Below are 11313 nucleotides of genomic sequence, written 5' to 3' on the forward strand. Positions count from 1 at the left end.
GAGCAGGGAATGCTGGAGACAGAAACCCTTACTGTTGGTGGGGAATTTTGCACCTGAACACAAGAGCGTTAATTTTTTTTTTTTTTTTTTTTTTTTTTTGCTGTATAGTTGATTTATAATGTGTTACTTTGTACAGCAAAGTGACTCAGTTATACACCTATATACCTTCTTTTTTTATATGCTTTTCCATTATGGTTTATCACAGGATATTGAATATAATACCCTATGCTCTACGTTAGGACCTTGTTGTTTATCCATTCTAAATGTAATAGTTTGCATCTACCAACCCCAAATTTCCAGTCCATCCCTTTTCCTCCCCCCATAACAGCATTAATCTTTACAAGTCACTGTTTTTAAGATGTCAGGTCAAGAGATAGGCGCTCTATTTGGTACCATGTCGCTAAAATGTGAGAAACAGCAACAAATGACCCAAGGTAATTGTGAAGTGATTTTTGAGAAACTACAAAAGCATTATCGAGACTACTCACTACAGGAGTTCAGAGAAAGGGGGCAGTTTCACTATGCTGAGTTCCCACAGGAACATAGGTGTCCTACACACACCAACGCAGAAAGGCTGGGGGCTGGAGAGGGCTCCCAGCTTTGGTGGGAAGGGGTATGTCTGGGGCAGCCTCCCCGCAAAGCATCATGGGAAGCATCCGGACCTAGTCTGCAGAGAACCCAGCCTTCTCCGCCTGCAAACCAAATGTGTTTGTGACTCTGCTTGTGTGCTCACAAATTATGTCACCCTTATACTGCGTGCCTCAGAAAAGAAGTATGGTCACCTACCTCATTTAAGTAGAAGACGCATTTAAAAAGAAGTTGGGGAGTTCCTTAGCGGTCCCGTGGTTAGGACTCCACATTTCCTCTGTAGGGGGCACGGGTTCGAAGCCTGGTCAGGGAACTAAGATCCCTCATGCTGTTTGGCACGGCCAAAAAAAAAGAAAGAAAGAAAAAAAAAGTTGGAGAAATTATGACAAGATTTTCACTCTTGTTATTTCTGAGTGGCAGAAAAAATGGGCCTTTGGAAGGGAAATGGGGTGTTCAGTATCTTTTTCAGTATATTATATCTGCCCCTAAGTAGTTTTTTAGAAAAGTAGGTCCATATGGAGAGAAAATACATTGAACACCTTAAAAGAAGCTTTTTCAGATTTTAGGAACTTAGTGGGAAAGCAGAAACTCTCTCCACCCTGTGGCCTTTGGCACCATCTCGCCTCTGAGTGGAATTGAACCCAGAGCCTTCAAGGCCCTTTTAGCCCTGATGTGCTGTGTCTGCAGTGACATCAGGGTTGAAGTTTAGCCCAGGATGGCAGGACTCTGTCGGCACCTTGCGCATCCACCTGGTCCTGGTGCTTCCAGGCGTGAGGCAAGAGTAAGGGAAGGGGACACCTCTCCTCTGGGAAGCCTGCTGCCAAACCTGCAAAGCACGCAACAGACACTGACAAACAGGATCCATCCCAACCCCACCTGCCGTTCTCCAGCTCTGAACGCTGGCAAAAGCCGGAAACCTTGGCATCCTCCTTCCTCCCTATTGCCCAAGTCAGTGGCACTTGCTTTGCTGGTCCTCTCACCCTTCTCCATCAAAATCCACATGTGTGGGTGAGTCTGCTATCAGTCCTTTAGACCTGAATTTCAATGTTTATTTCTTCTTTGCCCCAAATCGTGGCAAGAAAAGACAGTCATTGTTCCACGTTAAAGAAGCGTCATACGTCCTTGAGCACAATTGGGAAATTGGTATTTCTTGGAGACAGGTTATTTAAAAAGGGAGGGAAAGCTATGCACCCCACTGCTGGCGACTGACTGCCTAATATAACAAAAACTTCTTTTCATAGGGCACGATGCTTTAGCATTCACTTTCATCAAAGGGATCTCTTCCCCTCCAACTTCAGTTACTGTTTTACTGAGGAGCAGAGAAACTGAGGAACAGAGAAGTTGAGCAACTTGTCCAGGGTCACACAGCTAAAGATTGCCAAGTGTTCTGCTGAGAACCTGCATCATGTGGCTATAGAGCCTGTGCTTTTCATGAGTGTAGGCGAGCAAGGGAGACAGAAATAGAAAGCAAGCGTCCTGAGTCCCCTACTCCAGGCTAAAACCATGGGGTGGATGTGAAGGGGTGGAGGCAAAAGGCCAGGAACTCCAGAGAGAGAGCAGAAAGCCAAGGGACTATTCCCTTTAGGGACTCAGAGATGGTGGCTTCACAGGTGTTCCAGCACCAGCATGGAGTGGCCACAGGATAGAACACAGTGCCTTCTAGTCTCCCCAGGTGGCTTTGTGGTGTGGAAGAGAAGGTCACATTGTGGCACATGCCCATGGAGGAGCCTGCAGGCCTGCTGGCAGCCACCATGGTGAGGCACGGTAGCCCACACCAGTGGGGAGGGAGGCATGAGTAACAGTGGGTGGATTCACAGCACCATTGAGAACCTAGGGGACCAGCAAGGGTGAAAGTGGAGGCAACAGACCCTGAATTTACCAGCCTTGTCCCCAGCAGCGGGACACCCAGGGGCAGGCGAGATCCAGTGGGTTGGAGGCTTATGAGGAAGTTCAGATTAATTGTAAAAAATAGAGGAAGCTGTGAGGTTTTGGTGCAATTTGAGGGTAGTATGTAAGCTAAACTTCAGTGTAGTGGATTATTTTCAACTACTCATGAGCTCTAATGGTACCACTGTCAGGAAAGAACCTCTGATTTGGAGGCAAACACACCTGGTTCCAGGTGAGAAGTTGCCATAACATACTTAGGTGAAGGAAAACTTCCCTTTCCCTTGCTGTAAGATGGAAATGAGATGCCTGCGTCCCTGAGGTGGGAGGAGAATTAAATGAGAAGACAACTGAAGGATCACACCAGATGCTGGCCTCGCCTCTATTATAAACCGATCTGCAATTTCCTGAGCAAATAAAGGATGGAGAGTCATTTCTGATCAATCACAGGGTCCATAAAACAGCCTTGAAGAAGAGCGTGGTGGCCAAGAGTGAAAGAGGGACATGGGTCAAAATGCTCTAACCATAAAGGACTCCAGGCATTTTCCTAATTGACCTTAGAAATCACAGATTTGACTTGAAAATTTTTTTCTTCCTTGTAAATTCCCCTGTGTGTCAGGTGTGTCTCTGGAGACTTTTTTCTCAGGAAGATTGCCAAGTGTTCAAAAATCATCTTTGGAAATGATTCAAAGCCTCAAACTTGATTATTTTTGTACCCAAACTGCATGTGCTTAAAACTAACAGGTGTTCCTGTTAAAGTGCTTCTCATTTTCACCTCTCTCAGCTCAACATGAGATTTCAAATATTCTAAAGAGCCAGAGGTGTTTCTTCCTTTTTTAAAGTAAGAAGTTGACAGTTATCTTGAAATGTTAAAAAAGCAGGTGAAAATCTGTGAACAGGGATTGTCTCTGGGGAGTGGGGTTTTGGATGGAACTTATACTTAATACCCTGTGTTATTCAAATTAATGCATCATAGATTGCTTCAGTAATTTTTTAGAAGCATTTAAAAAGCAGGTGGAATTCTGACATCTGAATTTGCTCTTCCTATTAAACACATGGTCCTGGGAACACCTGCAAATCCGTGAGTTGTATGTGTGAGTGTGTAAGGAACAGACCCCTGAGATCACAAGTTCTTCCTATTCTTAGCTGTTCAGTGCCCCCAAAAAAGCTGTACTGAGAACCTAACATCTATTTCTGACTCTGTGGCTGAGTGGCTGAGGGTTCTGGGAAAATTACCCAAGTCCTGGCTTTGTTTGACTGTGTATCCAAACGAAACTCTGTCTTCACTAGCCTGGGAATCTCTCCTAATTTCTGCACCACAGCTAAGCAGGTAGAGTTCAGCTTGAATATCCGGCCCAATCCCTGCCCCCACTGCCAAGTACCTCGTTCTTTTCCCCTCTGATGATGGCTTGCCAAAAGGAAAAAGGAACCATGCCAATACAAAGAGTACCTGTTACAGCAGGTAACGAGTGAGTGGCAGCCAAACGTATGCTGTTGCCCAGAGAACTCAGTGGTGGCACCCTAAGTGACCCCAGAAAATAGTGGTAATAGTCCTTGATGTGGGTCATGGTTGTAATCTCAGGAAGCATCTTTGGGAAAGTTTGCTGGGTTTAGGAACCTGTAACAAGCAATCTAAGAGAATACAGCATGAGGGCTGTTGGATGGAGACTCAAGACAAGCCCCATCCTCTTCCCGACCCTCCTTCGTACAATGGCCACACCGCAAGCATTTCCTGGGCCCCAGCTCTGGAGCTGTCCTTGGTAGACCCCTTGGGTCTTCCTGACCATACCCTCTGCCACGGCCACTGCCCGCTCACCACAGCGAGCAGGATTCAGAACGCAGCCTGGAAAGGGAATCAGGCCGGGGCTGGGCAGGTGACTAACACAGTATGACATTTGGTCTTTAAGCGCAGTCACCCCAACCAGTTTCTTTGTGTGGATTGGTTTTAAGGTTTTTGGGAACACATGAAAGCATACAGACTGAGTGTCAAAATATACCCTGGCAAACAGTTTGCTCACCAAGCTGTCTGAGCATGTGATCTATACTGAATCTCTAATCTCTAGCAAGAGAAGAGAGCCAATTCCGGGCAGTGGGGACTGTCTGAATTGACTGCCGGGAACCAGGATCATCCTAGAGTGTTGAACCTGATATTACCATCTTCCCACTTGCCCTTCGAGGCTGGGAACCAGCTCTTTGGTTAGAAGGGCACACTTATGAAAGGAAAGGACAAGATGGACATAATATTACAAGGGAAGATGCAAATTCTGTGTGTCTGCATGACTGCCTCCACCCCGAGAAGCTCCCTGAGACCAGCCAGGCAGTGTCTTCTGTGTCCCTGGGGCCAGGCTCACAGCCTAGCGCATGGTGTGTGTCCAATGAATAAGGTGACTCCTAAGCCTCCTGCACCATCAGCCAACTTTCCCCCATGTTTGCCGTTGTAGGATGTTCTCTTTCTCCACATCTTGGCTCAGGTTGATTCTGTACCTGACATGTTCTTTTGCTTCATCACCGTCTTAAACGCCCATCAAGGTGCAGCCGCTGGTCTACCTCCTTTCCAGCCATACAAGCATCTCCCATGTTGCAGGTGGCTCCTCACACATGTCCTCGTTCAGGTTTGTGGGAAAGAGAGCACTGTGCCCATTTCACAGACGGGAGGCAGATTCAAAGCTATTCAACGGCAAATTCAAGGACACACTGCGGATATGTGGCAGAGCCAGGGCTCAAACCCAGGTCATCTGATTCCTAGCACCGTGCTCCCTATTTTTCATTCACTGCTCAAGACTCTTCCCTGAGGCTTTGCAAGGGGTTTTATGGGCCTCCCTGCCACATCTAAGGAATGAACAGGAAAATCTGTATTTGATGGAATGAATACTGACACTAAAAGTTAATATTCAACCCTGGGAAGTGGCTCTTCCCTGCCAGGAGCTTTCTGAGGCCATTGTCGGGAGCTCCTTCCTGGGGCTGGGCATTTACAGCTTTCTGTTTTACAGTTCATGAAATGCTCTCAACTTCTCGAAAAGCTGAGTTTTTTTTCCTCCTGGGAGGGGCTGACTCTACCCTTTATGAGAATTCCAAGGCTGCTGGTGCCCTGCCCACCAGGAAACACCTCTCTCTCTGCTACTCTATAAAGGTCCTCGGTGGCCCCAAGGGAGGATTTCTGCGGCACAGCGGCCTCCCCAGGACGTGAGGTTCCCACCGGGCCACCATGAGGTTTCTAGCCCTCGCCAGCCTGCTCTGCATCTTGCTTCTCTGCTTGTCCGTCTTCTCCGCAGAAGGTAGGACTGTGCCCCTCCCCCTCCCAAGGTGCTGGTCCCTGAACAGGGATTCCCATGTCTGGGAAGATTGGAATCAGGAAATGTTGGAGGGCAGGCCCACACAGGCAGTCCTGGGCCCTGAAAGACGGACTGTCACCCCTGAACCTGTACAGCACCTCTATCCACAACGGCAGCACCGGGGGTGGCTTGGGAGTTTTAAACCCCTGCAATCTCCATCCACAGCCCCAGCTCCCCTGACACACACACAAAAAAACTAAGTAAAAGCAGTGTGCTTACCACTCGGACACACAACCTGCCAGCTAGATTGCTTCGTGCACCGAAGTCCTACCTTGCTGGAAGTTCTAGAGCTGCTCTATTACACGTGCATGAAGCTTGGGGCACAGTCAATCTGTGTTGAGTGAATAAATAAATTAATTAGTAGACCATCTGAGTCTGAACACCCCCAAATCTCATGCACAAGAGACACCTGTGGCAGACGGATGGGATGAGAGTATGTGGGGGGGCATGTTCATGTGCATTTGGAACTGGGGGAGACAGTCCTTGCACCTCCGTGGGCATGAGTATTTAGCTCTTCTGTCTTTCTCAATTCAGATAGCTGAATATTTTGAGCTTTTACTCTTGCCTAACCCTCTAAAAACTACTTTTGTTTGTTTGTTTGTTTTAGCAATTATCGTTATTTTAACATTTATTGGAGTTTGGGGATATAGAAATAAATATGGAAGGAAAAACACCCATAGTTTCATGACTCAAGAATGGCCATGTTCAACATTTTGTTTATTTCTTTTCGGTATGCATACAAGCATCTTTGTAATTGAAAACTCTCTGTATGTTCAATCTTGTATCTCTTTTATTTATCACTGTATTATTATAGTCACCAAAAATACTTATGATTGAAATCTGGAAGCATTTATACCAGAATGTCAACAGCAACCATCTCTGTCTGCACAGTAGGATTATAGAAAGTATTTGTTTTCTAAAGTTTCTGCAATGAACATTGCCACATATACAACACGGAAAGCAGTGATTAGAGTTCCTCATAAAGAGTCTATAGCAATGCAATTTATCAGACCTCTTCTGTTGGAAAAGTTAGAGGTTGCCAATGTTACCTTAATGACAATTCAATGAAGATGAATACCTTTCCTCATTAAGTTTCCTATCCATTTAGGAGTATCTCTAGCAGATTCCCCAAAGTGGTGTTATTTAACTAATATTTTTAGGTATAACTTGCCATCAAGTGAATGTGCTGTGATGAATTTACATGTTTAGACATTCAAATGAGTCACAACTTTGCACTATTTTAAGTATATGGTAAAAAGCATGTGTGTACATAAAACATTTCCTAAGTTTAGGATTATTTTCTTAGATTACCAAAGGGAGAGAATTACTGTCAAAGGGCATAGACACTTCTGAGTGACAGTGCTGAGCTGTTACTCGGACAGGAACATGAGGAAGACATTCTGGAGGCAGAGTATCTCCCCACACTGACTTTTTTATTTATGGAAAATAGATCACCTCAAGGCCCACTCTTCCCATGGGCCCTCTTGTAGCCTGGCCCATCCTGAGTTTCCTTGAATAAACATTCCTGAGCCCTCTGCCTTGGGAGTTGAAGTTCCCTCCTGTCACTTCTGCACAGACCCAGTCCCTGGCGTCCCCAAGCACGCTAAGAGAGGGTCTCTGTTCCTGTGTCCACCCTCAGGGAGAATGCATCCGAGACATCCTGCCAAGCCTGGGAAAGGCAAGCCCTGCTGTCCCCGAGTTCCTGGCCCTGACCTGATGACCCGGAAAGGTAAGCACCACACACCTGCCCAGGTGTAAGGAGAAGCTCTGGGGAGGCCGTGGGACAGGCCGTGTATGCACCCCCTGCCCCCCGTGCCTGGGGGACATCAGGCGCTTTTGCGGAAGGGCCACAAGCAGACATGATCTCACCCTCGCTGAGCTTCCCGTCTAGTGGGGGAAACTGACCCCCCCCCCAAAAGTCAACAATTAATCACCTTGAACTGAATACATTCCCACAAGGGAAAGAACAGGATGCCATTAGAAAATGGGATGGGGAAGACCCCTACCCTGGGTGGGAGGCATCAAAGCAGGTGACATTTGTGCGACCTGAAGAAAGAAAAGGAACTGGCACCAGGAGTGTGGAGGGGACAGGGCAGGCAGGGGAAGCAGCCGGCAAGCAGGCAGGAGATGGGCAAGAGGGAGGCCTGAAGACAGAGGCGGGGGGGAGTCTGGAGGCCCTCATGGAAGCTACGAACCAAGGCAGGGTTGGCCTCGTGAGTGAGCTGGCGCGTGAGGCAGGGTGACCAGAGGGGATGGGGCACACAGGTCCAGGGAGTCCCAGAGCTATAGGCAAACAGCGCCAGTCCAAGGCACCAGGCTAGAGGTGCAGATCTGGGCTCCCTGCCAGGGTGAGGTCTCTCCTCCAAGGCCTGGAGGGGACTGGGGAGTGAGAGAGACAGGCCAGCGGAGGGCTGCAGGCACCCAGCTCCCAGGACTGGGGCACCAGGCCAGGGGCACCAGGCCAGGGGCAGGCTGATGCATGGGAGTTGCCTGACCCGGGGTGCAAGGTTAGGACGGCTGGACCTCTGCTGGCCTTTGGTAGGAGGATCCTAGAGCCTGGGCCAGGCAGAGCCCCCATGGCAAAAGCCAGCCAGGCCTGACACAAACCCAGGGTTCCTGCCTGCGCCGCCCCCCTGCCCCTGCAGCCTAAGGCCCCCTCTCAGAAGTCTGAGAAGGCCCCAGCCCTGCTGGCTCCTCTGGGGGCCATGGCCCAGGGAACCTGTGATCAGAGCCAAGCTCCCACACCCCTCTCAGCTACCAAGAGTCCTGTGCACCAAGCTGGGGGTGGGCGGGGCCTGGGTGTGAAGCAGAGGGAGGGAGGCAGGCTGCTCGGCTCAGCCTCAGGCTGCTTCTCTGGAGAAGCTGACAGCCCCTCCTTTGAGACTGGCCTCCCATCCCGCTGGGGCCGGGTAAAAATAACCACTTCTCATACACTGAACCCCAGTGTGAGGCCCTGCCTGGGCTGGCTGACTGCAGCTCTGCTCTCCCCGGAGGCTCCAGCCTGGAGGAGGAGGTGTGTGAGTCCTTCCCCATGGGGAGGGGCAGGGTATGCTCAGACCCTGCAACCCCTCCCCAGGAAGGACTTGCTCAGAGGCCCTTGTCGATGAAGATAATCAATAAACAATCAATAATAAGAATAGAAAATAGTTTGATTTGAGCCAAACTGAGGACTAGCCCAGAAGCCCGCCTCCCAGATGACTCTGAGAAAATGTTGTGGAGAAGCAGGGTTTTCAGCACAGTTTTTTATCTTGTCAGAACGAAGAACATTAAACAAGTCAGGGTTGCATTTCTTCAAGGTTTCAAAAAGAAAAGAACAGGGCTTCCCTGGTGGCGCAGTGGTTGAGAGTCCGCCTGCCGATGCAGGGGACGCGGATTCGTGCCCCGGTCCGGGAGGATCCCACATGCTGCGGAGCGGCTGGGCCCGTGAGCCATGGCCGCTGAGCCTGCGTGTCCGGAGCCTGTGCTCCGCAACGGGAGAGGCCACAACAGTGAGAGGCCCGCGTACCGCAAAAAAAAAAAAAAAGAAAGAAAGAAAAGAACAGACCAGCATGTACACAGCGACTCAGTATGACCTTGGCACCTGGGAAGGAATGCTAATCAAAGGAGTACCAGCGCTGGCATCCCAGGAAAAGGGGCATTTAATCTATATTTTAAACATGGACATTCTTTACTTCTGGTCAATGTGCCCTTTTAATTTTCAAAGCAGATGTACAATGTATGTTTGATAGGCCACACACAGGCTATTTTAGTTAGCATAAAATTCAAGTTAACTCATGTATAAGCCAGAATGACTTCCCTATTTCTCAATATGTGAAAAAAAAAATTTGGGGGGGCCACGCTGCACAGCTGGTGGGATCTCAGTCCCCCGGTCAGGGATTGAACCCAGACCACGACAGTGAAAGCCCAGAATCCTAACCACTAGGCCACCAGGGAACTCCCTGTGAAAATTTCTTTCATCACAATAAACATAAGGGCAGTTAAGGATGCATGGTGCGTGCGCACACACGCACACACAAGCACAGACACACACGCACAGACAAGCCCACATGGTTCATAGGAAACAGCTGGGTTAACTCCCTGTGCACAGTACAAGGTCAGCTCTTTTTTCAGTCACACAAGACTTTAGAATAATCTAAGTTCATGGCTCCCGTGCTGAGTCTGGATTTCTTTTAGTGTATATGTCTTTTAAATTCCATTGCAGGAATTTGCAAACAACTTAGAACAAGAAGAGCAAAAAACATTTTTACTAGGTCCCTATCATGCGGTCTCATTTAAGTCCTTGGAACCACCCTGGGGAAACATGGTCACCCTTTTACAGATTGGGAAACTGAGGCTCAGAAAGACTACGAGACAGGGCTTCCCTGGTGGCGCAGTGGTTGAGAGTCCGCCTGCCGATGCAGGGGACGCGGGTTCGTGCCCCGGTCCGGGAAGATCCCACATGCCGCGGAGCAGCTGGACCCGTGAGCCATGGCCGCTCGGCCTGCGCGTCCGGAGCCTGTGCTCCGCAACGGGAGAGGCCACAGCGGTGAGAGGCCCGGTTACTGAAAAAAAATAATTAAAAAAATTTTTTAAATAAAAAAAATAATAATAAATAAAAAGAAAGACTACGAGGCAGAGCCAGGAACTTGGATCTGTCTTCCTCCTTCCACTGCAACAAACTGTCTCCTCCAGAGAGAGAAGTTTCCAGCATCACGCTTATGAAGACATGTGCGTGCCCAAGGGAGACTGCATACTTTCTGGAAGGAAAGCTCCATCTGGGTTGGAATCTCAGCTCCACCACCGGCTAGCTGTGTGCCCTTGAGCAGGTACCCCAGCTCTGCTAAGCCTCAGTCTCCTCACCTGTGAAAGAAAGGGTATAATAATGGACTCTATATTTTCATAGAGTCTATTACCTCATTGCCCGTGGGGTCATGACTATAAAGCCAGGCATTGGCCTGGCACCAGCTACCCCGTAAACTTGCCCTCCCGTGGCTGTGGAGGAAGCCTGAGCTCGCCCAGTCTTGGAGGTTCCACCCGCCGTCTTCCAGGGCTGACCCTGGGGCTCACTCAACGCTGTGGAATCAACAGCAGGGACACTGGGTGTGCCAGGCTCTGGGAATTCAGCCTCTGTATCCCAGTTCACTGACATAGGAGTGTCTGTGCATGTCTGTCGAAAGAGAAGGTAACCTGGGGCAGCCTGGAGGATGTCCCTGAGCTGACATCACCAGCTGTGACACACGCAGGACAATATCACCTACCCTCCAATCTAAGGCATCTTTCCTGAGCATGGCTTTTACCTATGTGCTCTTCTAGGACCTTGGCGGTGACAGGAAGAGGCGGGCACAGGACTCTGGGTCAATTTGACAAAACCATTGTCAAAAATCAATGTGCTGGGGCTTCCCTGGTGGCGCAGTGGTTGAGAATCCGCCTGCCGATGCAGGGGACATGGGTTCGTGCCCCGGTCCGGGAAGATCCCACATGCCGCGGAGCAGCTAGGCCCGTGAGCCATGGCCGCTGAGCCTGCACGTCC

General features: G+C 49.2%; 1 protein-coding gene across 2 annotated transcripts in view; it reads left to right on the plus strand.

Annotated features, from left to right (window-relative positions):
- The first annotated feature begins 5346 nt into the window (after nt 1-5346).
- GPR15LG (G protein-coupled receptor 15 ligand) overlaps nt 5347-11313 on the plus strand; it is a 12792-nt gene continuing 6825 nt past the window's right edge. The window contains exons 1-2 of one of the 2 annotated variants that reach the window (XM_007104035.2): nt 5347-5747; nt 7444-7533. In XM_007104035.2, coding sequence (XP_007104097.1) covers nt 5678-5747; nt 7444-7533 — 160 coding nt within the window. In that variant the 5' untranslated portion in view covers nt 5347-5677. Of the gene's footprint in view, nt 5748-6917; nt 7534-11313 lie in introns of those variants that run through there. The other variant, XR_003677748.1, reaches the window with a different exon arrangement.

This window comes from Physeter macrocephalus, chromosome 20 (assembly GCF_002837175.3).
Source record: "Physeter macrocephalus isolate SW-GA chromosome 20, ASM283717v5, whole genome shotgun sequence".
Classification (NCBI taxonomy): domain Eukaryota; kingdom Metazoa; phylum Chordata; class Mammalia; order Artiodactyla; family Physeteridae; genus Physeter; species Physeter macrocephalus.